This window comes from Mirounga leonina, unplaced genomic scaffold (assembly GCF_011800145.1).
Source record: "Mirounga leonina isolate KUSES-001 unplaced genomic scaffold, KU_Mleo_1.0 Mir_154, whole genome shotgun sequence".
In the NCBI taxonomy this organism is placed as follows: domain Eukaryota; kingdom Metazoa; phylum Chordata; class Mammalia; order Carnivora; family Phocidae; genus Mirounga; species Mirounga leonina.
The window spans coordinates 20,720,852-20,748,115 of record NW_023270389.1 but is presented as its reverse complement, the minus strand read 5'-3'; the positions used below and the strand labels follow the sequence as shown (position 1 = coordinate 20,748,115).

General features: G+C 38.3%; 1 protein-coding gene across 2 annotated transcripts in view; it reads right to left on the bottom strand.

Moving 5' to 3' along the window:
* The window catches only part of CDC73 (cell division cycle 73), a 113,255-nt gene extending 98,944 nt beyond the window's left edge, over nucleotides 1-14,311 (bottom strand). For both annotated transcript variants that reach the window (XM_035010158.1, XM_035010159.1), the window contains exons 1-6: nucleotides 14,096-14,311; nucleotides 11,202-11,307; nucleotides 8,306-8,375; nucleotides 3,677-3,739; nucleotides 3,541-3,593; nucleotides 348-436 (exon numbers count right to left, since the gene is read on the bottom strand). In XM_035010158.1, the coding sequence (XP_034866049.1) occupies nucleotides 348-436; nucleotides 3,541-3,593; nucleotides 3,677-3,739; nucleotides 8,306-8,375; nucleotides 11,202-11,307; nucleotides 14,096-14,226 (512 nt within the window). In that variant the 5' untranslated portion in view covers nucleotides 14,227-14,311. The remainder of the gene's footprint in view (nucleotides 1-347; nucleotides 437-3,540; nucleotides 3,594-3,676; nucleotides 3,740-8,305; nucleotides 8,376-11,201; nucleotides 11,308-14,095) is intronic.
* Nucleotides 14,312-27,264: the final 12,953 nt, after the last annotated feature.

The following is a 27,264-nucleotide window of genomic DNA, read 5'->3' as shown; positions in this document are numbered from 1 at the left end:
CCCATGTGACCTTCAAAGCTGAAAGTATTTAATTATATGCCACTACACAAAAAAAGTTTGCTGACCTCTGCTATAAATCAACAAGAGATGACAAAATAAATGAGAGACTTGGTTATGGAGTAATTTTAAAAAAGGGAAGATCAATATGGTAATAGAACCAAGAAGGCTTTCCGGAAAGCTTAATTAACTTTCAGTCTCCCCTACCATAAAACATGCCCACACATCTTCTTTTGAACTTAGGGCACAGAAGCACATAATAAATGCAAGAGGTAAAGGTAAATGTAGGTAACATATCGATATCTCCTTTTCCATATACAATTAACACTTTCTACTAAAGAAAATCTTACCTAATCTGTTCCGTCTGTACAATCCCTTCTTTGTGACCCTCCAAACGAGCAGCCAATCTCTCTTTATCAAGGCGCACACACTCTTCATCCTGAAAATAATCACCGGTTAGTGAATATTGCACATTTTTATTTAACTTGTAGAGCAAAAACAACAACAAAAAAACATGTAACTTTTCCTTACATAAGTTCCTGCCTATAACATGCCAAGCATTGCTGCCTTAAGTCAGCTTGATTTTAAGATTACTTCTAGTTACATAAAGACAACAATAATAAATACATGTTGGATCACATAAGAGTAGAACTGATTAAAAGCTTACCAAAGAACTTCAGCAACTTTTTTCTATGATTAAACGTTCTTCCCGTAATGTATCATACCTATTTTTATTCATAAAGGTATTATACCACAAATAAATTCCTTCTCTTCAGGAAAATTTATCACTAAATTTTATGAAAAGCCTTCAACACAGTAAAAAATTTCATTTTGGAGACAGTTTTTTGCACCTGTTGCCCCAGGTCCTGAATCCATCAGAATTTCTAATGACCAGAAGTGAAACTTGAATGTTTTCAAAACATGTTCCTTAGAACATTAGGCATTTCCTACAAAGTGCCTCATGGGCCACTTCTCTGAGTTCAACCCTGGTAGCTCAGCTTTTCTCTAACCTGCATGTTAGAATTTCAGATAAAATTTAGTCTGGAAAGTGTTCGGTTAAAAACAAAACTTGATCTAGTTCAATGCCCACATTCAACAAATGAGAAAACTAAGGAACAGAGTTAGTGTCTATGGCTAACAAAATATGATATTGTATAAAAAGCAGCAGTATATTCAATGTTGTGCTCCATCCAATTCATGCTCTAATATTAACCTATCATTTAAAACATTTTGCTGACATGAATGCAAAGATAGTATTTAAGCAAATTGCATTAAATTTTAGCCATTTGTAATGAAGGTATAACACAAATTACTCAAGTTCCTTGGGAAACTACTGATTTTAAAGACAACTGCAGCCTAGATTTTAATCAGATTAGATCAGAATCTCTGCCCTCAAGGTTCTTCTCCTAGCACAGTGCCTTGCAGGTTCCCAATATATATACACTGAACTGAAAACTGTTTATGTAACATAGTTGTTTATGTAAATCATTTTAACTCTATAAATACTCTGCAAAGAATTTTATTATGATATTCTTGCTGATGTTTCAAGTTAATGGTATCCTAGCAAATTAGCATTTTTGTCATGTTCGATTTATTTCAAATAATTAAACTGTAAATTCAGATTTTTCCAAATAAGTAGTGTGTCTAAATTCACTCATTTTGTTCACAGTGGGTCACAACCTTCTTTCATACAGATAGAGCTGGTGAAAACTTTCGTTTTACTGCTACAAAATTTGTAGTCAGTATATATAGTAGAATGGCTAGAGGCCAGATAGTCTGGGCTCCAATCTTGGTTCTGTGAACATCAACAAATAACTTACTCTCTCTGAGGGGTTTGTTTGCTCATTGATGACATGCATAGTACTGCCAACTTCAGGAGGTTGTGGTTGAGGATTACATGAGTTAATATACATAAAGTATACAAAAGTAACCCGGAACAGAGGAGAAACAATGAGCTAATTATCATTATGATCCTTAACTAAAATACATCAAGTCCATGTCTCAGAGTATGCTTAATTAAAATTGTTTTATAATTAATTAAAATAAAATTGTACTGTTTTAGCATCAAATTCTGTCAATGATTATATAGAACATACTTACCAACAACCCTGTCCCTTTAACATTTACCTTTTTATCCTTAGCTTTGTTGTTTATGTAGCAGGCAAAAGGTACAACTATTTGATTTTTATACAAGTGTGAAAGGGAAAGATTTATGGTTTCCAGTAATATTAACATTAGTGATGACTACAAGTGTTATTTCTATATTATTAATTGATACATGGACCAGTTCAGTCATTTCTCAGATGTTAAGTGTACCTCTAGTACATAATCTTCCACTGTCAGGGGGTTTTATATGTAACTGATCTGACGCTTGTTAAAAAATTTAAATAAATAGCTAATTTCTAAGATTTAACTTTTTTCTGCAGTACCCTAGCTGTTGAACGATTTTTCTTTCTAAAGGTAACTGCATTTCTTATACAGCTTCTATTTCATGTGAACTATCCTTATTTACCAATATTAGTATTCCACTTGCTGGCTATAAAACACTACAAAAAACATGCAACCTAATACACCAGTATTTTTTTTAAGGATTTATTTTAGAAAGAAGGGGCAAACGCAAGGAAGGGGAAGAGCAAAGGGAGAAAATCTCAAGCAGACTCCAGCTGAGTGCATGACCCTGAGATCATGACCTGAGCTGAAACCAAGAGTAGGATGTTCAACTGACTGAGCCATCCAGATGTTCAACTGACTGAGCCATCCAGGTACCCCCTAACATACACCAGTATTTTAAGAAATAAATGTAATAAGCACTTCATGTTCACAGTTCTTAAGAGCGAAGCAAATTCTCACACCATCTTATTCCAGGGGCAGGCAAACTACAACCCAAAGGCAGGCTCACCATCTGTTTTATAAAATTTTATTGGAGAGGCGCCTGGGTGGCTCAGTCGGTTAAGCGTCTGCCTTCGGCTCAGGTCATGATCCCAGGGTCCCGGGATCGAGCCCTGCATCGGGCTCCCTGCTCAGTGGAGAGTCTGCTTCTCCCCCTTCCTCTGCTTGCTTCTCTGCCTACTTGTGCTCTCTCTCTATCTCTCTGTCAAATAAATAAATAAAATCTTTAAAAAAAATAAAAAATAAAAAATAAAATTTTACTGGAATACAGCCTTGCCAGTTCATTTATGTATTGCCTCTTCCTGCTTCCACACTATAATAGCAGGGTGGAATAATTGGACAGACACTAAACAGCCCAAAAAGCCTAAAATCTTTACTATATGATCCCTTACAGAAGAAGTTTTCCAACTCCTGACCTAGCCCAACACTTTCGTCAATAAGTATATAAAAGAAAAGAAAGTGATTTGCCCAACACACAGCTTATGTAAGAGATCTCAAACTATAGCTCAAGCTACTATTAATCAAACATTCATTATACTACAACAATTTTTCCAGAAAAAAAGCTCCTAGGACTACTATGAGAAAGAATTCTTATTCATATACAAACCCAATTTTGTAACACTACAATTCACATTTAAAATAAAGTCCCATTACCTCAATGCGTGGTTTCTTTGCTTCTGCTAAAACTTCATCTGCAGCTCGTTTCACTTTTAAGAAAAGAAAAGTAAGTAAGTACATCGTTCTGGAGTAAGTTTTTGAATGTTCAATATAAATATGTGACAAAATGTACCTTGGGTAGATCGCTGAAGACCTATTTCTAGAGGGGCACTTCTGTCTATGCTTGCTGATGTTGCTGAAGATTTAAAAAGATTTATGTGAGAAGACCAATATTTGAACACATACACTTGACATTATTACAAGTGAAATGCTCAATATTTGTTATTTCTTACTTTATATACAGTGATTTCCCCAGGAAAAAAAGTTTTAAAGCCGTTTTATAAAAACATTATAAAAGATTAATCTGTATTTAAAAGGCTGTAAAAGGACAAATTTTTAATAATTTAGCTTACAAATTATTGTGAGAATCTGGAATCAACTGGTCACTTCAAAGAACATATACTCTAATGTTAATTACCACACATGAACATAAAATGTATCTAAACATAAATACATAAACATATATGTATAAAGGAAAACGCTTTTTTTAAGTTAGCATTCACCTTAAAAAATGCAATTTTTAGTTATTCACAATTGGTAAAAAATATTTTTTAAATTAAATCATTTAATTTTTGAATGGTTCAAAATAATGAAACTAACAAAAGGATGTACCAGTCCCCATCCACCTAGTTCTCACCACCCTACATAACTGTTTGACAGTCTCATGTATCTTTCTAGTTTCTTTCTGTAGTTACAAGAAATACAAAGTCATGCTTTTATTTTTCCCTTTTTTTAACAAAAAAGGTAGCATACTATACACACTGTCCTGAACCTTTCTTTTTTGACCTAACATATCAGTATGTGGAGCATTCTTTAACTTTCTTTTTAAATCTACATAGTATTTAATGTATGGGGTAATTATAATTTATTTAACTAGTTCCCTATCTATCCATGGGCAGTTCAACTCTGACAGGTTTTTGCCACTACAAACAATGACACACTGTTCATTCATTTTCAAATATACCCCTAGGATAAAGTCCCAGATGTAGGATTTCTGGGTTGATTTTGTAATGATAGATACTGCCAAATGTCTTCAGTGGGCGTTGTATCAATTGACACTACAACTAAAAATATATTAGGGTATCGGTTTCCTCAGAGACTCAAAAGTGTATTATTAAACTGATAAATTTTTATCAATGAAGTAAAAAAAAAAAATGCTCTCTCTATATAGTTTCGATTTATAATTATGAGTGAAATAAACATTTTTCATACAATCTCATCACCTTTTCTTTGAATTTTATGACTATAATCTATTGGGTTGTTGGTCTTTTATGCATGTATTTCTAGGACCACTTCATATTATCAGTAAGACTGGTCCTTTCACTGTGATGAGTTCAAGTATTTTTTCCCAACTTGTCAGGTCTTTTTTTTAATAATACAGAACTTTTTAATTTTTACCAACTTATTACTTGAATAATCCTATCTTTCCCCCACTGATTTGACCTATCTTTTTAGTTGTGTCAAATTCACATAATTTAACATTTAACGGATAAAAAATTGTTCTATCAGTTTATTCACATTTTTTAAATTACTAGGGCTTTATAATAAGTTCTGAACTCTAGAATAGTATTTTCGCATTGCTCTTCTCCAAACTTTTATGACATTTACTTTTACCAAATGGATTTTAGAATCATCATGTCTATTCCACCCTTCCCTCAAGAAAAACTGTAGAGATTTTTATTGGGATTATGTTAAATATATAATCTATGTTATGAACTGACATCTTTAAGCTGTTACGTCTTCTTGTCTAAGAACATGGAATGTCTTAAGATTTCCTCAACTTGTTCATTAAACCATTAATTCAACAATTTGTTTTAAAAATAGCAAAGGAGGGGCGCCTGGGTGGCTCAGTTGGTTAAGCGTCTGCCTTCGACTTGGGTCATGATCCCAGAGTCCTGGGATAGAGCCCCGCATCAGGCTCCCTGCAGGGAGCCTGCTTCTCCTTCTTCCTCTGCCATCCCATCTCCCCCCACTTGTGCTCTCTGGCTCTATCTCTTGGTCAAATAAATAAATAAAAATAAATCTTTAAAAAATAAAAAAAATAAAATTGGCAAAGGAATATACTTGATGACTCAATTTTTTTTGTCCTATAGAAACTACAGGTAATGACATGCATGAATAATGGGGAACTTTTTTCTTGTTTCTGAAAAGAAAAACCATTTATTTGCCCTAAAGTACTCTCTCCCACTAACCAGCCTATTTGTCAAGCTTGCCTGAGACAGTTTTAAAAAATAGAGAATCCTAGACTCTATACCAGATCTTCTGAAGCAAAAAAAATCTAATGAGTGCACCATATGGTTTAAAAAAAAAAAAAAAAAGGCTTTGCCTATCCTCCTCAACTCCATTCTCCTCACAGCAGAATTAGAATCCCGCCTCAATCCTCTCCCCAGATTTTAACCCTTATTTTATCAGTCTATCTTTCACAATGGTAAACATGTTCAGGACACGAATTTTGCATTTTGTATAGCACCGAGTACAATGCCTTTAAGAATAACCATTCAAGGGACACCTGGGTGGCTCAGTCGGTTGAGCGTCCGAATCTTAATTTCAGCTCAGGTCATGATTGCAGCGTCGTGAGATGGAGTCCCAGTTTGGGCTCGGCAATCAGGAAGGAGTCTGCTTGAGATTCTCCTTCCCTTTCCCTCTGCCCCTCCCTACTGCTCGTGCACAGGTGCCCGCTTTCTCTCTCTCAAATAAATATATAAATAAATCAAAAAAAAAGAAAAAAAAAAGAATAACCACTCATAAGTACTTGCTGAATGTTCAGTGAGGACAGTACAGAAAGACAAGACTCTTGATGATGGTCTTTCCATTATGCAAGAGACTCTGTGCAAATCAATCTTACTGTTATAGCCGTGGAGCACAATATGTGATAAGACAGCTATTAATGACTTAAAGGTAGTAAACTCCACCCCAAGGAAGGTTAGGGCCAATCAGTCTTATATTGATTATTCATATTATTCTAAGATTATATCAATTTATTCATACTCATCAATTTATATATCAATTTATTATACCTCTTTATTCATATTCTTTAAGACTCCAAGTTAATGATTATTCATTTATACAGGTAAGCACCCACTATTAACCACTGTTCTAAAATGCTGGGTATTTAACAACTATCTGCCCTCTTACAGTTTATCCTCTAGTGGGGCAGACAATATATTAAGTAAACAAATATGTAATTTCAAGTCAATGTAAGGGATTTGATGAAAAATAAATCAGGAAGATGCTGTACATACATGGGCATATGTGGGAAAACACTGCAATTCTGTATTTTAGAATGGTAAGTTCTTTCTGACAGAAGATTTAAGCACAGATGTGAATGAGGTGGTAAGAAGTAAGACATGTGACAATGTAGAGAAACAACTGAATACAGAGAAAACAGCAAGTACAAAGGCTTGAAAAGTTAAGATAGTTTATTAAAAGAACCAACAAGACTGGACTGCTGCGAGCAAAGAAGGTTGGAAGAAGATGAGGCCACAGAGATTTAGGCAGAAGCAAGATCACGTAGGTCAGGATAGGATAAAGACTGTGGGCTTTATTCTAAGTATGACGGGAAGCCACAGGATGGGCTTGAGCAAATAAGTGACACAATCAAGTTTATATGTGTTTTCAAAAACAGGTCACTCTAATGGGTAGGCAAAGACTATATGGGAAATTATAGAGTGGGGACCTTAAGAAAGCTATGCAAGTCTAAAGGGGAAGAATGAAACATGGTGGGAGTAGAATGGTTAAGAAACTGTCATACTTTTAAAGTTAAAGAAAAGGACTTGTTCATGAAATTCATCAAAGAAATCAAAGATTTTTTCCAGGGTTTCTGGCCTAACAACTCCATGAATGGGAAAGCATTTACTGTGATGGAAATACTGGGAGAAGAGACCTGCTATTTTAGTTTTGTTTAAGGGGTGAAGGGAAGGAGGGAATCAGCATTCTATTTCAGATATGTTGTATTTCACTTACCTATTAAATATCCAAGGAAAGAGGTGTACAGTGGATTTATAACTTGAGCTTAGGAATAGGTCAGTGCTGAAGATAAGTAAGCAAAATAAAATGAGAGATGGACATCGAATAAAAAGAGAATCAAGAGTCTGGTGCCCCAAATGCCAAGTGAAGAAAGGCTTTCCAAAAGGGAGTAATCAACAGTGTTGATATGGATAAGACACTAAAGGAATTGATAACCCCTAAGTCAGTGTTGACCTTACAACAGTAATTTTAGTGAGACTGTGAGTAGGAAAGTCAGATTAGAGTGGGGGATTCAAGAGGTAGGCAGTGATATCACACAACTGTTAACAAAGAATTTTGCAATAAAAAGGAGAAGACAAATTCAACAGTAGATACTAGGAATGTGGGGTCAAAAAACTGTTTTTAAATGAGAGATCTTACAGTATGCATTTTAAAGGGAATGCAGAGAAAAGGAGAAAGATGATGATGTAAGAGAGAAGCAACAATTCACAAAGGCAAAGTCTTTCAGAGTGTGAAAGGAAATGGAATCTATAGACAGGGAAGTGGTGACTGGCCTTAGGAGCAAAAATAGTGCATTCACCATAACAGAAAAGAATGGAGAGTATATGCACACATATGTTGCTGGTAGGTTAATTTTTTAGTGAAAATACAAATTCTCTTTCCATTGCTTATTTCACAGGGGAAGGAAAGAAACAATGGCTATTTAAGAGTGAGAGCAAGTTAAAAAATTACTCACATGCTTCACCATTGAGATATCCAAGTAGATCTTTTCGGTCAGGTCTTCTAACCACAGGAATATTTTCAGTCTGAAGTCAAAATTTTAAATTAGTTATCAAAACAACAACAATTATACGAAACATAATAAAGACAAACATTATGTAATGTATGAATTTCATTCCAACGTATCTCGGTAACATTTACTTAGGATCTTATCTTTACGGAACTAGGCTAAAAAACCCAATAAAAGTCTTGAAAAATTTTAAGAATATTAACTTTAATAACTTCATTCTTGAAATTCAAATAAGATATATAAAAAATAAACATCAGAAATGAAACTATGACCCATCCCTCTTCAAAATATCAATTCCAATCTTTTTTGTTCCCTTGGCTTACCTTAAGTATTTTATTTTACTCATGATACTTCGCACGCTTTAGGCAATTATCTTTTTAGTCCTATTGCCTGCTCATTTTACATATTCCCAAGTGCCTTTTTGCCTCAAACACAAAACAGACTTCCTCAAAATATTCTACTTGAACTCCAAAATACACCAACTTAGCCATTAGCCTAAGTTTTCATAATTAACAATAGGTATGTGTTATTTAAGCATGGGAAAATACTTAGGAGATTATATAGGAAACCATTAATGGTGGTTACTTTCCACATTACACATTTTTTTCTTACCCCTGAGTGTATACAAATTCTATAAGGAAGGGGAAAAGATTAAAAAATTAAACCTGGAAAATGCATCTATTTTGGTAAAATGGATATTTTCCTTTAATCTCCTACATTAGCAGTTTGTAAAGAGGTATGCAAAACAAAACTGTATACTTTAGTCACCAAGTCATCTTCGGGCCATGAATTCAATGAATCCTGTAATTACGACAATTTTCCTATCATTTTTATAATATCAACAACACATGAGTACAAGAATGACTGGTGGCTACAAGATTATATATTAAAATCCCTTTGCCACTTTATACAAGCAAAAATGAAGTAACAAGAATCCTTTGGCTAATTATCTCATACTGACTACTGCACCATTCTGCATACAGTCCTTGATGATAGAAATAAACTACTTAATCACTTAAAATTAACTTTTTTTTAAAGGGCAGGCTAAATTTTAATTTCTGCTGGGAGTATAAACATTTAAGAGCCTACAGGTTTTTGTGTGCTTGTTTTTAAAAACTAGCCTACACGGAGTATATCATAAATAATTAAAAGATTTGAATTAATTTTCTTTTTTTTTTAATTTTTAAAGTTTTTTTTGTTGTTGTTGTTGTTTTTTTAATTTGACACAGAGAGACACAGCGAGAGAGGGAACACAAGCAGGGGGAGTGGGAGAGGGAGAAGCAGGCTTCCCGCGGAGCAGGGAGCCCAACGCGGGGCTCGATCCCAGGACCCCAGGATCATGACCTGAGCTGAAGGCAGATGCTTAATGACTGAGCCACGCAGGTGCCCGAATTAATTTTCTTTAAATTACTGTTTCTAAGTCTGATAACACTTTTCATCATTTGGTTACTAATGAATTATGGACCTAATACAGCCAACTGAGAAAGATACAAGTCTACTCACACTAAAATAGCAGCTATAGCTCAGGAAAACTTATTTCAGAAATGGTCTGCTCACAAGAAAGAGCAAATAACACAAAAGAGGAAAAAACAAAATTTGTAGAACCCTAGAATTATAGAATTCTGCCCTTTCAATCTGTGAAGTATTTAAGAAAAACAAAAGATTTAAATCTTATGTGAAGAAAGGTAACAATTACAGCCATCAGTACATGCTACAACCATTTCCCAATAATATAATTTCTAAATGTAAACCAAGTAGCTGGATCATCCTTATTACCACAAAATGAATAATGTAGCCAACAAAAGATTCTAATTACTGCCTAACTCAGTTTTTATTTTTATATATATATTTTAAAGATTTTATTTATTTATTTGAGAGAGAATGAGATAGAGAGCATGAAAGGGGGGAGGGTCAGAGGGAGAAGCAGACTCCCTGCTGAGCAGGGAGCCCGATGCAGGACTCGATCCCGGGACTGCAGGATCATGACCTGAGCCGAAGGCAGTTGCTTAACCAACTGAGCCACCCAGGCACCCCTGTCTAACTCAGTTTTTAAAGATTTAAGACGAGGTAACATAGTTTATAGAAATGCCGTTATTTTTATCCCACTATTTCTCAAATCTCAAGTAGTTTCACCCTATATATTACTTCTTTTATATATATTAGATGCTGAATATTTATTTCCTATTCAGAAGTGCAGTGTTCAAATACTGACATGCTGAAGGCAGGCAAAACTGAAAACAAATGAGTGTGTCAATAAAGTATTAAAAACGTTTGTTAAATTGATTAAAAATTTAATTTTAAAGTTGTCTGTTAATCTTGATTCTTTTTGATGCCCCCCCAAAAAGTCTTGAGATTAGTTAAACTAGAGTTCTGAATATCAGGGTCCTTCCACAGGCTTATGAATTTCTTAAAACATTCCTACAAATGCCTTCAAAACTTCTGTTCTTGTAAACAGTGCCCATGTTTTACATGAAAGTCATAGATTTAAAAATCTGCAAAAACACAGTGATCTAATTTGACCCTCCAGTAGAACTTCATACAGACAAACCTTTTATTCTTTTGATTTGAAACCCATGAGGGAAGTGATCCATGCCAAATGATGTTGTCCGCACTGTGGACGAGGACTCTATTGAGTCCTGAAGAGGTCCCTGTTTGGCGCCAAATGTTGTCGCGTGCTGAAATAAAGTTCTCAGACACCAATCTGAGTGTTGGCCCTGCAGGGCTGTTCTCCCTTGCAGAAGACTAGTGTCTGAGAACTTTATTTCAGTGCACGATGACAAAATGATACCTACCATCCAAAAAAAAAAAAAACCAAAAAAGTTTTAAAATGAATTGTACTTACAGCTGCCCGTCGGACATAAACAGGATGAGAAAGGTGCACATTATTAAGTAGAAACAAGATAGAATCCAATGTGTAGTACTCTCTGGGTTGGCCTTCTTTTCCAGTCCTGAAATAATTAAGACAAGATTTTTACTCAATTTTAATTCAACTCTTTGGACTTAATTATATGTACGAACTTACCTATACTTACTTTGCTACCCAACAATGGATTTAATTTGACTAACAAAAATACCCATAAAGTATGAAATTTAGTAAGTGGAACTGTCATTAAAGCAAAGAACACAAAGGTAGACAATGACAAAAAGCAAGAAGGAAAGCATACCATATTCATACTCGAAGGCACTATACACTTTTTAGAATTTGGCCCAAATTTGGTTCTGGTCTTTGTCAATAGAGAGAGAAATCTCATCAGTTATAGACTGGAGAGGATCCACAAGAGAAAACAAACTGACTAGGAGAAGCACAACTACTGCCACTGCTAAACTTAGAAGAAATTTATCCTATGTCTCCTAAGTAAGATACTGCTAAACACCATCCTTAGCAACATTCTTACAGTAAACACAACAATGAATTTCAGAGGTATAATTCTTATGACATCCCTCAAATTAAACCAATGATGTAAAACCATACTGAATTCTACCTGTGATAAAACAATGCAGTTTAGAGGTGCAGGCTCTTTAATGAAAGCACGTAGTACTATTTGCTCAACAATATTAGTGTCCAATCTCACCCTTCCTAGTACATTATCCTCACCTAAAAATGTCAATGTATTATTTAAATTCATCTGAAAACAGCCCAAAGTAATCAGCCCCAACCTACATTTCTCTAGCCTGCCTTTCCCCTTTTCTTCTAAATTGACATATTTCAAATCATATATCACTACCAATTTTTGTACTCTGAAATGTGATATACAAGTAACCAGGTTATTTAAACATAATAAAAAAGCAAAGTAACACAATGTACAGCATGCAATAAGGGTAACTATTGTTTACAGTTATGAAGTTGGACATAATGTACACGTGCAGAGACGAATAAATGAAATGAAAATGTATTTATCAGCGTAATTCACTGCTGTTAAAGTTTGAAATCTATCCTAAGCAGTCCCTTTTCACTACTAGCTTCACTGAACTATCAAAACATTTCCCTTCCAGCTCGCATGCCCTTAAGCATGTCCTTTAAGACCTAACCCATCATGTCACCCTCAAGTTCTTTACCCATTCTTTAAAGCTTACTCAGTTGTTCAAGAAAAATGTGTAGCACATCTACATCCCAAACACACTTCTACGAAACCTTTTCTAATACCCCAAGCCAGAAGCGATTACTCTCTCACGGGCCAGAATGCAATTCTTACCAAGTAATCTATCTGTTTTATCTCATCTACTCTGATTAAGTTAACCTCCTTTGAGTCAGGGACCAAGATGCTAAGAAATTTTTCTATTTCTCAGACTGAACCACCCTACACTGTGACTACTCTTTAACCATTTTTTAAAGGAAAAAACAAATCAGTTAAAATTCCAATCAAGGGGCGCCTGGGTGGCTCAGCTGGTTAAGCGACTGCCTTCGGCTCAGGTCATGATCCTGGAGTCCCTGGATCGAGTCCCGCATCGGGTTCCCTGCTCGGCAGGGAGTCTGCTTCTCCCTTTGACCCTCCCCACCTCATGCTTTCTCTCTCTCTCAAATAAATAAATAAAATCTTTAGGGCGCCTGGGTGGCTCAGCTGGTTGGGCAACTGCCCTCGGCTCAGGTCATGATCCTGGAGTCCCGGGATCGAGTCCTGCATCGGGCTCCCTGCTCGGCGGGGAGTCTGCTTCTCCCTCTGATCCTCCCCGTCTCATGCTCTCTGTCTCCCATTCTCTCTCTCAGATAAATAAATAAAAAATTAAAAAAAAAATTCCAATCAAATATAACTGTGTCTGTGCAAATTCTTTTGAAAGGACAAAATGCAAGAAACTCAGAATGATGTCACTGCATCAACATTTCATAAAGCTAATCGAATCATAATCCCTCAAGGCCAAAAAAACTAGAAACCAACGAACTAAATTTTCCTTGGCTTTCCATCATAAAGCCTAGCGCTCCCATTCAATCAAGCAAAATGAGTACGGAAGTTCTGGCCCCAAGTTCTAATTATCCAAATGAAATACCAGTGACAGAAACATCCCAGACGATTATAGGACCTCTTTCTAGATATTTTCCTTAATGACTTAAATCCAGAAAACCCCGCACGGATCAACGATCCAAAACATGTCTCTTTAAAACACCTTTCCTAAACCACACACCACCACCAGTACCTTACTTAGATCTACAGAGCTCACCCCATTCCACCAGTAACTTTCTCCCTGAGGACGCCTTCCCCTCCGACACGGGTTTTGAGGACTCTGTTCCAAAGTGACCAAGTCTTCTTCCCGTTCTAACTTCACATAGTCGGCTCCCTCCTCTCTTCTTGGGGGAATCACGAAAGGAAAAGAAACAGACCAGGAGCTGCAAGGGGCAGCAGGGATAGTTAACAACACAGGGCAGCCTCGAAGAGAAAGAAAAAACTAAAGAACACAAAAAGACGTCTCCAGGACCGGACGGTGCGCCCTCTTCGGCACCCACACCCACTGCTAACCCTCGACACCTACCGGCGAAAATGAATCGGAAAAGTCAGCAACTCCCTTGGTACCTTTCCCTTCGGCGTCCCGAGACTTAGAGAAAACGGACCACTCCGGACGCACCTCCGCCTATGCCCTCCTCGCCTAAGAGTGTAACTTCTTTGCTAGAGAAAAACTTTTACCTAGAGACCCGTTTTTTCCTCCATCCCCAAAGGGAATCGGGGGGAGGGGTTAGGAAAGAGGTCGCCTGGGGGCGCCCAACTCTGCCCGGCCATCCCCAGGCCACAGCCACGCCGGACTTACCCCCAAACTACATAGTTGGTCTTCACATTCTTGGGCCAGGAGAACTCGCCGAAGATCACTTCGTCTCCCTTCACCACAATCTCCTTCTTCTGGATGTTGTACTGTCGCAGGACGCTGAGCACGTCCGCCATCTTCCCCCCCCGCCGCCGCCGCCGCCGCCGGCCCCGGGCGAAGCCGCCGCCGCCGCGCCTGCCGCCTTCTTTCCCTGTCGCCTCGCCCTCTTCCTCCTCCGCCGCCGCCGCCGCCGCCGCCGCGAACCAACAGCAGCCGCACTAGCAGCCGTCCTCGCCTACGACAGCAGCTGGGGCAGTAGACACCCAGGCCGCCGAGGACCCCGCGCTATAAGGCAAGGCCCCGCCGCCGGCTGCCCGCGGAGAACGCCTGACTGCGCGCCTCCAGCGCCGCCGGGCCGCCACCAGGGGGAGCTGCGACCGCCCAGGAACACGCCCCTCCCAGACGCCCACTCGGCACGGGGCCGAACGGCGGCCCGAAACTCCGAGCGCAGGGACACCGCGCCCGCGTACGGCGCACGTACGGGGAATGTTGCCTGGCGCACGCGCACGGACACGTACCTCCCTCCCTCGCGGCGCTCACGCGGCTAGCGACAGGTGCGCGCGCACCTGCAAGGAGGCGGCATCCTTGCGTCCCTTGAGCACGCACTGAGTGATCGCGGACCCGCTTTGCGGCCAAAGGCTTTCGGCTCGTTCCTTTGGGAGGAATTGAGCTTGGCAGAAGATTTGTAAAACACTAGGACTACCTTACCAACTAAATGGGACCCATTAAGTGGCCTCTAAGTCTTCGTGATCTTATTAAAACCCTTTAGAAGGGTGAGGTTTTGGGGGGCTTAGTTTGGGGGTGTTTTGTTTTGTTTTTAGTGTATTCACATAGTGGTGATGACCTAGTCCGGAGGAGATCAATCCCGGATACCTGTATTTGTTAGCTGTTGTTTGACATTGGCTACGATACATACCTTCTCATAGCATTAATTTGGTTACTGGAGAAAAGGAGTTAGTATGAGAATAAGATGAAAGAAAGCATCTAGCAAATCATCAAAATATCGTAGATGTTGGATCTTCCACTTCAGTTCCTTAGATGATGACTTTTTCCATCCTGGCCCCTTCTCCCTGCCAGCCCCAAAGAGGTGCGTTTAAATGGTTCTGTTCAAAGATGCTAATGAAAAAGTTAGAAAACACAAACTCCAAACTGTCAGAATTAGAGCACTTTCGGATTACTTGATTCTTTATTGGCACTCAGAAGGCTGAAGGGTGTCCTTGCCATGCTGGAAACAATGATATAAATTCAATATACTGGGGCCTGCATACCTTAAAACAATCATCTTGTGGGGCCCATAATTATTTTATTCCTTGTACCGTAGCAGAAAGGAGGGGGTGGGAAGGCAACTTCTTTATTGATATAACCAAATACCTTGACCTGCATTGAAAGGGATCCATTTTTATTATGTGCAATACAGAGGGATATAAAAGTGTGTGATTCGCTTCCTATACTATCTATAGCCATTTTGCAAATGAATTTGAGAAATTTTGTCTGTTGTGCAAATGCACCCATCCCTGTGGTATTTTCCTGGATCTCACTGCAAAAACAGTTACTACAAAGAACTTACTACTCTCTAATCTCCCACACTCTCTAATCATACTTGTATCAGAGCACCCAGTATTACTTGACCGCCATTATTTACTTGCCTGCCTCTTCCTGCAAAACTGAAGGGCAATAGACCTGTGTCATCATATCCTAGTGTCTAGCACATTATTTGGCACATTATTGCCTCCTAGAAAATGTTAAATTAATAAATGGATAGATGAGTTCAACAAACTCAAGATTTGATGGGTAAATTAGGAGAATCAACAATAGTTCCCTCAAATGATACTTAATTTTATTTCATACACAAACAATGACTTAGTCCATTCATGTTGCTATGAGAGAATGCCATAGACTGGAGGGGCTTATAAATAACAGAAATTTCTTTCTCATAGTTCTAGAGGCTAGGAAATCCAAGGTCAAGTTGCCAGCAGAGTCATTGTCTGGTGAGAGGCTGCTTTCTGGTTCATAGACCTCAATCTTCACATTGCATACTCATGTGGTAGAAGGAAAAAGGGAGTGACCACAAATTCAGTCTATAGCAATGACCAGACAGTCTCTTTTAGGATAAATTGTGAGTTTGAGGGTAGTGATTTGTAAACTCAATGTAATGCAATATGACATTAGTAATTTGTTGCTTATAACAGTTAAAGAAATGTGTAGATCATTTTTTTTTGTTTAAATCCCATGCAAATACTACTAGTATTCGTTCAGTGATGTTCATTGCAAAATACAATAAAAGGCAAGATTAGTACTAAAAACGTAGAAAACTAACCAGAAAAATATTGGAAAATTAGTGGGCACCTGGGTGGCTCCGTCGTTAAGCGTCTGCCTTCAGCTCAGGTCATGATCCCAGGGTGCAGGGATCGAGTCCCACATCGGGCTCCCTGCTCTGCGGGAAGCCTGCTTCTCCCTCTCCCACTCCCCCTGCTTGTGTTCCTGTTCTTGCTGTCTCTCTCTCTGTCAAATAAATAAAATCTTAAAAAAAAAAAATTGGAAAATTAGTCTTGTTTCTTTGTCTTGGGTGAAAGCTTTCCACTTCTCCAGTCATCAGCTTCCAAAGAATTCCTAGCAATTTTCAGTTTGAATTCTCCTGATAGAATAAATGTCTAGCAATCAGGAGAAAGTGGTACATCTTTTTATTCTTTTTTAAGATTTTATTTATTTGAGAGAGAGAGAGCACAAGTGGGGAGGAGGGACAGAGGGAGAGGGAGAAGCAGGCTGAATTTTTTCAGAAGTAAAGAGGAATCTCTTCAAAATTGTTTAAGAATGTGATAAAGCACTAAGAATTAACAAATATTTTGGTGACAGGGAACATCTACTAATTTGGGCACAGAATAACAATCTTCTTACACAAAAAAACACCCATATTCTAACTTTACTCTTTTTCTACATTATTCGCATAACTATTGTCAATATAAGATTTATAAATATACCTTGATATATGTGTATATTTAGGCACAAATGAATATATATAGAAATAATTAACATATTTGAAGTTTTTAAAAAGATTTTATTTATTCATTTGAGAGAGAGAGAGGAAGAGAGCCAGCGAGGGGAGGAGCAGAAGAAGAGGGACAGAGCCTGATGTGGGGCTTGATCCCACGACCCTGAGATCATGACCTGAGCTGAAATCAAGAGTTGGACACTTAACCAACTGAGCCACCCAGGTGCACTGATATTTGAAGTTTTTAACAATAGCCTTAAAATATGTATATTAATATAGTATGCATGTATATATGTATGTGTTTATTTATTTAAATTTATATATTTACCTCAAAGAAAAATGGAAAAAGAAAAGTTTCAAAACCAGAGTGTGTTGCCCTGTTAAGAAAGTCTAATGTGCATTCTAAGTATTGGAAAGCAGAGATTTTTCCCAAAGGATGATGTCACTAGGACATATGGATTGTAATTATAAAACAAAGTTTGGCTAGTGGAAGCCAGCAGAGAGAGGGCGACTGGCAGGACACAGAACAATGAGCAGGTGCTTTGGGAGTAAGGCTCTAGGAGATGAAGGACACTGGCCCCAGTTCTGGGGTGGATGTCTGGCCAACCATCTGAGCTCCAAGGGGGAAGCACACACCTGGCAGGATTCGAGAAGAGGGCCTCGTGAGACCTCCAAACAACCTCCAGCTCGCACTTCCAGTGGATATGCTTTCTGACTCCACACAATCTCAGAAGGATTTGCCTTCTGACGTGTAGTAACAATACAGGAAACCTAAGACAATAGCGCCTATGATGGGCAAAATCCAGTGTGACCGGCAACATTTGCATGTGGCATCTTTGGAAGGGTCTCTGCTACGACTTTCGGGTTTAAGGTCATTCGAATGCACACCACCAATATAGTACTGCTTTAGCATTTCTCTGGCATCAGAGGAGTGGCCTACATCTTCAAAGCTTTCACTTGCACCTGCATTAGCTTGTTCCAGCAGAACCTCTTCTCCCCCAGGATGTCTGACCAATAGATTGTGCCAGAAGTGGTGCTGTGAAGGTTATGAAGTTCAGACCTCAAGAGGCCTCAAAGTTTCCATCTTCACCACATGAGAACACTACCCCGGCTGAGATCAAGATGTATGCATCATATTAAATTTAACATCTTTGGAGGGGGAGACGAACCATGAGAGACGATGGACTCTGAGAAACAAACTGAGGGTTCTAGAGGGGAGGGGGGTGGGGGGATGGGTTAGCCTGGTGATGGGTATTAAAGAGGGCATGTTCTGCATGGAGCACTGGGTATTATATGCAAACAATGAATCATGGAACACCACATCAAAAACTAATGATGTAATGTATGGTGATTAACATAACAATAAAAATTTAACATCTTGATAAGCAGTAATACCTCTCTTTTTTAAAGATTTATTTATTTGAGAGAGAGAGAGAGTGGGGGGGGGGTAGGGAACCCGATGTGGGGCTCCATCCCAGGACCCTGAGATAATGACCTGAGCCAAAATCAAGGTTGGCAGCTTAACAGACTGAGCCACCCAGGCATCAAAAGATTAGTTAACCATTTGTCTAAAGTCTTAAAATTAGGGCGCCTGGGTGGCTCAGTTGGTTAAGCGACTGCCTTCAGCTCAGGTCATGATCCTGGAGTCCCGGGATCGAGTCCCGCATCGGGCTCCCTGCTCGGCGGGGAGTCTGCTTCTCCCTCTGACCCTCCTCCCTCTCATGCTCTCTGTCTCTCATTCTCTCTGTCTCAAATAAATAAATAAAATCTTAAAATAAATAAATAAATAAATAATAAATAAATAAATAAATAAAGTCTTAAAATTAGGGATGCCTGGGTGGCTCAGTCAGTTAAGCGTCTGCCTTCCACTCAAGTCATGGTACCTGGGTCCTGGGATCAAGTCCTGCATTGGGCTCCCTGCTCGGTGGGGAGCCTACTTCTCCCTCTGCCTGCAGCTTTCCCTGCTTGTGCTCACTCTCTCTCTCCCTGACAAATAAATACATAAGATCTTTAAAAAAATAAAATAAGGGGCACCTGGGTGGCTCAGTTGGTTAAGCGACTGCCTTCGGCTCAGGTCATGATCCTGGAGTCCCTGGATCGAGTCCCACTTCGGGCTACCTGCTCGCCAGGGAGTCTGTTTCTCCCTCTGACCCTACCCCCTCTCATGTGCTCTCTCTCATTCTCTCTCTCTCAAATAAATAAATAAAATCTTTAAAAAAATAAAATAAAATGAAGTCTTAAAATTAGTTAAGGATCTGGAATTTACAATTTTAGCTAACACATTAAATCCTTATTATTTGTAGTATTATAAAAATTTCATGAAATTTAACCCTTGAAAAGATATCTGTTATTATCATTTCACTTAGTTAATATACATTTTATATACATTTATATTTTCATATATTTTATATATTCACATATATGTACAACACATACCTATATGTAATTTTAGTCATGTTATAAAAACAATGATAATTTATTTAACTTATAAAACCAACATAGGAAATTTAGAAAGTTTAAATCATAAAAAATTTAACCCTAATCCTGTACAAACAAAATACTGTGTTGGCATAATTTTTATACAGTAAATTAAAATATAAAAACTCTGAATCATGGGGCACCTGGGTGGCTCAGTTGTTAAGCAGCTGCCTTCGGCTCAGGTCATGATCCCAGAGTCCTGGGATCGAGTCCCACATCGGGCTCCCTGCTCAGCGGGAAGCCTGCTTCTCCCTCTCCCACTCCCCCTGCTTGTGTTCCTGCTCTCGCTGTCTCTGTCAAATAAATAAATAAAATCTTAAAAAAAAAAAAAAAACTGAATCATATCAAAAGCTCTTCCTTTATTTTGGAACTAACTAAAGCTTTGTCATTTTGTCTTGTAACTATGTAACAAGGGTTATTCAGTAAATATGCTTTTCAGGGTTCACAAAACAAGCAGTAAGAATTTGACAACTGCTTTTTCTTTTAGATTTTTCCTTTATCTGGACTAGATATTTCTAGAATGAGCACATTAAAACTAAATGTTTTTGTTTGTTTGTTTGATCCATCAGTTAATCTTTACATTTTCCGAGAGAGAAAAACAGAACAAAATGTTAAGAAGCCAGCTTCAGACAAATATGGAGTTACCACTGTAAAAGGCTAATTATATTTTCTATGCAAAGAGAGAATTTATATAGAAATACCATTTTAACATGTACACACACACACACGAGTTTTATTATAGTTAATTTAAAGAATAACTTGGGCCCTTGACAATTTTATTTAGCCATACAATTTAAAAAGCCAGCCTTTATTAATCTTCAAAGTATGGATATGAAGGAAGGGGTGTTTTCTATCTTAAATAAAAAAGTTCTTTTTTTTTTTTTTTTTGTACACACAAAACATAATTTCCTCATCAGGGGTTCTTCCTTTTTCTGTTCCAAAGCATCTCCTAAATGAACAATCTTGTTCTTGTCAAAAGTAGCTAAAGTGGCTAGTATAATTCCAAATGTTTCTGGTACAATTGTGCAAGTTAGAGAGAAAAGCATATGAGTTAATGTTACATTGTGAAAACATTAAGGAAGCAGTGTTTTGGCATGGAAGCAGCAATTTTCAATTGAGGAGACCCTATAACTGCATTGTTCCATAAAGACGATACTTGTGCAACCTCCTATCTCCGGAAGTTGGCCAAAGGCTGTCACCAAATACAGGTTGGACAAACCTGCTTCCAAGCAGATGAAATTACACAAAGCAGGGGTACAAAGACAAGACTAATGAAGAAGTCTTTATATAATTTTAAAAGTGGAGACTCAAGGTAAAGTTGATTTAAAGACCTGAGCTTCTCTGACCCTGGGGCCAGCTCGAGCATAGACAGATCTTTGCCTGTCCTCTTCCTATAGACTTGTCCTCTAATAAACAACTAGACAAGCGACAGACCACAGGAGAAAATGTTAGAAGGCTAGCAAGAACAGTTTCACTAAGGAACAATACCTATCTGTCAAATAACAGAAAGATCCCAGGAGACTTTATTCCTAAAGAAAGAAACAAAATGAAACAAAAAGAAAAGAAAACCCAATGTGAAGGACTTCAATAAAATATCAGAGCTCAGTTAAGCATAAATTTACCCACCCACTCCAGGCATGAGGGCCTTCACCAGAAGGAGACACAAGAGATTTCAGATGTCCAGACTAGAGAGGCAAGGGTGCCAGTCTGTGGCAGTGAAGGTTTCCCCTGAATCTTGGTGGAAACTTCACTTCCATCATGACCTTCAAACAGAGACCACCAGGAGCACAGTGTGGGGTCCTGAGCATCCCTGAGTGTTTTTACTAAGGATGTCAGACTATAAGGTTTATCTATCCATCTCTTGATCCTGAACAGTTGCTGTAGAAAGTCCCATAGGCAACTAAATATGTCAAGGTAACTGCAACATGACCACTGCTCAGTCCCCAGGTGAAAAGAACTGGTTTAATTGCATCATCCTATCATGTTTGCTGCTTGCTCACAAAGTGCTGGACCCTCAGCCCTGGGTTCTTCTCCTGTAAAGCCACCCATTGAAGATGCTGGTATCATCTGGCCTTCCACATCTCCCTTTGGGAATTGAGGCTCAGGAAACCAGAGCAAATATGCTGATACTCTGGCTACTGCTTTCAGTAATAAACCTTTCATCTCTGATCCCAAAATTTCATGTATAATTTTGTCATCATCCATGAGACTGTTCCAAATTAACTTGTCAGTTTGCCAGTACAATAGAATATGACTCTTCACAGTTCTTGACCAAGACTGGGCAAATTTTTCTCTAAAGGACTGAATAGTAAATACCTTAGGGTCTGTGGGCCACATGTGGTCTCTGTCACATATTCTTCTTCATTTGTTTGTTTTGAAACAACCCTTTAATTTATAAAAAAAAAAAAAACATTCTTACCGTCATACAAAACCAGGTGATATATGGGATTTGGCTGACTCTGGGTTTGCTGACTATTGTTCTTGACTCATTTATGAGTCACACAAAGTTGGACTTGGGGCACCTGGGTGGCTCAGTCATTAAGTGTCTGCCTTCAGCTCAGGTCATGATCCCAGAGTCCTGGGATGGAGCCCCACGTCGGGCTCCCTGCTCCGTGGGGGGCCTGCTTCTCTCTCTCTCACTCCCCCTGCTTGTGTTCCCTCTCTCGCTGTGTCTCTCTCTGTCAAATAAATAAATAAAATCTTAAAAAAAAACAAAAACAAAAAACAAAGTTGGACTTATTGACTGCTATAAGAAAGACCATACATTATTTGTATCTGTGCAGTATCTCTGTAACAGCTTGTTAAATAGGACTTATTATAGGATTTGGGGTTCATATTAGGTAATTTTGGGGAACATTCAAGGATGTGTAGCTTTGCTTTGTATTGGATCCTATCAGAAAGCAAAGGTAATTTTATCATTTTCTCTAGAATAGAGATTGACAAACTTTTTCTGTAAATGGCCATATGGAAAATATTTTAGGCTCTGCAGGCTACATATGGTCTCTCTCACATATTCTTCTTTGTTTTCCTTAAAAAACAAAAAACAAAAAAACCCTTTAAAAACGTTAAAACCATTCTTAGCTGAAAGTCTGTAAAAGAACGGCCAAGGCCCAGATATGGCCAGCAAGTCTGTAGTTTGTCTTACCCAGCAGGTGGGAGAAACAAAGTGAAGTTCAAACTGTAACTGGCAAAGGACTCATAGTGGTCATTTGGCATATGTGTTCAAACACGAGTACTGAGTGGTCTTGTTTTGTCTTAATTCATTACAGTCACGCATTTGATGTTGATGGTCTGTCAAACTATATTTGATAGAACATATCAGCCCAGCTGTTGGTGCCAATCTAGATCTTGGATATCAAGGGCAGCTTTTCTCGGGGCATCTGGGTGGCTCAGTCGGTTAAGCGGCTGCCTTCGGCTCAGGTCATGATCCCGGGGTCCTGGGATTGAGCCCCGCATCGGGCTCCCTCCGCTCAGCGGGGAGCCTGCTTCTCCCTCTGCCTCTCCCTCTGCTCCTCCCCCGGGCTCGTGTGCCCTCTCTCTCTCAAATAAATAAATTAATGATCATAAGAAAAAAAAAGAAAAGAGCTTTTCTCTTTGTCTGTGAATACATAGAGGGCTGTACTGACTTCTCTCACCACTATTGTCCTGACTGCCCATCTCAGATGCCCTACTAGATAAACGCTTTACGGGGTGCCTGGGTGGCTTAGTCGGTTGAGTGAAGCCTGTTTCTCCTCTCCCACTCCCCCTGCTTGTGATTCCTCTCTCTCTGTCTCTCTCTGTCTAATAAATAAAATAAATAAAATCTTTGAAATTACAACATGAATGTTTTAATCTGCTTTCTGCCTCCAGATAGTGTGTGATCTTTAGTAGGTCAGACAACTTCTCTATGCCACACTGTTCTCATCTTTTAAAATGAAATGGCTGAGGTGCCTGAATGGCTCAACTGGTTAAGCGTCTGACTCTTGGCTTTGGCTCAGGTCAAGATCTCAAGATCTCAGGATCATGGGATCGAGCCCTGCGTTGGGCTCTTTGCCCAACGCGGAGTCTACTTCAGACTCCTTCTGTTCCTCCCACTCATGCTCCCTCTCTCTTTAAAATAAATACATCTTTTAAAAAATTTTAAATGAAAGGACTGAGCACTGTAAAAGTTCCCTGTAGAATGGATTCTGATTTGATTCATTGGTTTCTGTAATTAGTGATTGGCAATGTTCGGGAACTTTATAGAGAAAAGGAATTCGAGGCTCATTGAATTTGAACTTTTGTTTTTGAGGAACCATAAAGACATAAGTAATTTTGAACAAACAGCTAATGAAGAGTTGAACAATGTTCTTATCTTTGATAAAACAGTTGGATATTGTATTAGTCAGGGTTCTCCAGAGAAACAGATTATGTGTATGTTTTCTTATAAGGAATCAGCTCATGGGATTATGGAGGCTGACAAGTCCAAAATGTATACTGCTGATATCCCAGCTCAAATGCTGTCATTCAGGAAGATCCAGTGTTCCAGTAAGAAAGCCATCAGGTAGGAGAATTCTCTTACCTTGGGGGTCAGTCAGGCTTTTACTGTATTCACGCCTTCAAATGATTGGACAATGCCCACACACGTTATGGAGGGCAATGTGCTTTACTCATATATGTTGTTCTCATCCAGAAATACCCTCACAGAAACACCCAGAATAATTTTTGAGGAAATATCTGGACATCTCATTCCCTAGCCCAAGTTGACACATAAAATTAACCATCACAATTTTTTTTCCAGAACTGAGTTGAGCTATGAAAATGCACACAATATGTGTCTCCTAACACAAATTGTACCTCTTTTGATAATTTTTTCAGGATGCTCCAAGAAATATCAGAGATCTGTTGGAAGTGAGGGTGAGGGAAGATGATGGTCTCATCTCTATCCGGTTGGTTACTGGTGCAACACAAGAATGAATTTTTTAAAAAGAATGAAGTACTGGATTTCCAACAGGAAGAAGCAGCAAAGCCTAAGTCAATCAAAACTTTCACACCAGCAAGAATATCTAATGAATAGTCTTTGCCAAACAAAGAAAAGAAAGGAGGGGGAAAAAGTAAGGCACATGACAAAACTGGATTTGTTGGTTTGATTGCTCTTTCAGAGTTTGCAATATAGAAACAGAGAAACTACTCATGCTTGTTTTTTTCACCAGCACATTACAAGAAAGAACATGGCTAAATTCCAAATCTGATTATATCAAAAGTATTTTAAAAGGAAGAATGTAATATCTTTTGTCTTCTTCTCTACTGCCTAGAGCCCTCTTCCCCTTCCTCCTCATCTCCCTCCCAACTCCCCCTTGTCTAGCTAATTCTTACTCTTGTTGAAACCTTGAGTTAGAAGGTTTACCTTCTGGTATGCCCTCCCTAATCCTCAAATTCATTCTCGGTTGCCCTCTAATATTTATATTATTCATTGCAGTGCCTGGCATATGATGGGCACATAAAATATATTGAGTGCAGGAACAAGAGTTTAACTCGCATCATTTAGTGATGAGAGACTGAATATACAAATGGACAATGGCCGGGCTATATATGACAATAGAACTCTGACTCACAACCTCAGGGGCACCAAATCCAGGGAGCCAAACTACAACTCTGCAGCAAACAGCCAAAAAATCAGGACTTGGTTGATGACTGCCAGCTTCCCAGTTTTTGCCCCCACTTGGGCCTTAGGATTAACCAGAGAAAGCCAGATATGCTTCCCAGTCCCATTACATGAGATGTCCTGCCTCCATTTAGCCTGCCTCCAGCTTCCCCGTGGCAACAACTCCAATCAGAGCACACCTGAAGCCTCTTTATTTTTTAATGACAAAACTTTCCCACTCCCATGTCTGCCTTTGAGTTTCTGCCAAAGTGCTAAGTGCTGACTCCCTTACTATAGCGAACTGTTAATAAATATCCTCTGTTTGTTCTCATTTGGATAGTCTTCGTTTGTTTTTATAGTGGGAAATTATTTTCTGAGTATGGACTGTTTTTCAGTTATAACTGTATCCTTTCTAAAAAATACTATTTTCATTTTATTCTATTTTTGGGGTTACATTTAAAGTTTATTTTTTAGTAATCTCTACACCCAATGTGGGTGCAAACTCATGACCCCAAGATTAAGAGTCCCATGCTCTTCTGACTGAGCCAGCCAGGCACCCCTGGGTTACTTTTTAAAAATTAGATTATTTGGGAAAACAAACAAACAAAAAAATGATTTGGGGAAACATAGGGAAATGCAATGAAATACATAAAGAGCCTATACTAAAATTAATTTACTTTATATCAAGGCAGTATAAGCACAAAGACATAAAATACACATGATGACAAGAATTATAAAAGGAAAGGAAAACATCACAATGAAATGTTTTTGCTATTATCACTAAAGAATTTGTATCTTGAAGTTTTATTCATAATAGCAGATTTTTAGTTTGAGAATTATGCAGTTGCTTACTTCTGGAACCCATCTCACATATGCTTAACATCTTTCCACTTGAGTATAGATAACTTCAGGTTCATAACAAAATCATAATCTCTTTCTAAAACATCACACTTTTATTCCAATTCTAAGTAAGAATGATGAAGAGTAATAAGCAATGTGTGTGTGCATATTCGAGATAATTGACATATAATATTGTATTCGTTTTAAGTTGTACAATACAATAATTTGATATATGTATGTATTGAAACTGTGTGTTCTTAACATTATTTTTTGCAATTTAAAAGGAGATCAGACAACTACTAATGGAATTCCTGAAATAGGAATTGCTAGAGGATCTAGTTTGGAGGAGCAAATGATAAAAGGATTATCTTTTCTGAAATGCTAGAGTCAAATACCTTCTTTTCTATGACTTGCAAATTAGAAACAGAGTAGAAATATTAGATTAATTATAATGAGATAATTATACCATATGAACTATTATAATAAAATTATATTATTTTTCAAAAGACTGCTATGAATTTGTTTTAAGGACTGCTAAATTAAAATATTATATTCTGTACTCAAATATAATGAAATAATTCATGCATTTATCATTTATTTATTGAATAGCTACAGCATGCTAGATCCAGTTCTAAAACCTGGGAATCTGGTGTGATCCAAATAGTTGAGGCCCCTGCCTTCATGGAGCTTACCTTCTTTGAGGGAACACAGATAATAAATACAAACAGATGTGTCAAGAGATGACAAATGCTCTGAAGAAAAATAAAGCGGTAAAAGCTATAGGGAGTCCAGAATGTGTTAGCTATTTCATATAATATTATCAGAGAAGACCTCTCTGATAAGCTGCTTCATTATATTAAAAAAAAAAAGAGCTAGAATGGATTGAAAGTTTGATTAGATGTCTTCCTAAATGATTGCCCTCTTTTCTCCCACATTATATTGTAGAAACCATTAAATTTTAAATTAGCTAATTCAGTATGAGTAATAAGATCATCATAATTTTTTGAGGGCGCCTGGGTGGCTCAGTCGTTAAGCATCTGCCTTCGGCTCAGGTCATGATCCCAGGGTCCTGGGATTGAGCCTCGCATCGGGCTCCCTGCTCCGCGGGAAGCCTGCTTCTCCCTCTCCTACTCCCCCTGCTTGTGTTCCCTCTCTTGCTGTGTCTCTCTCTGTCAAATAAATAAATAAAATCTTTAAAAAAAAAAA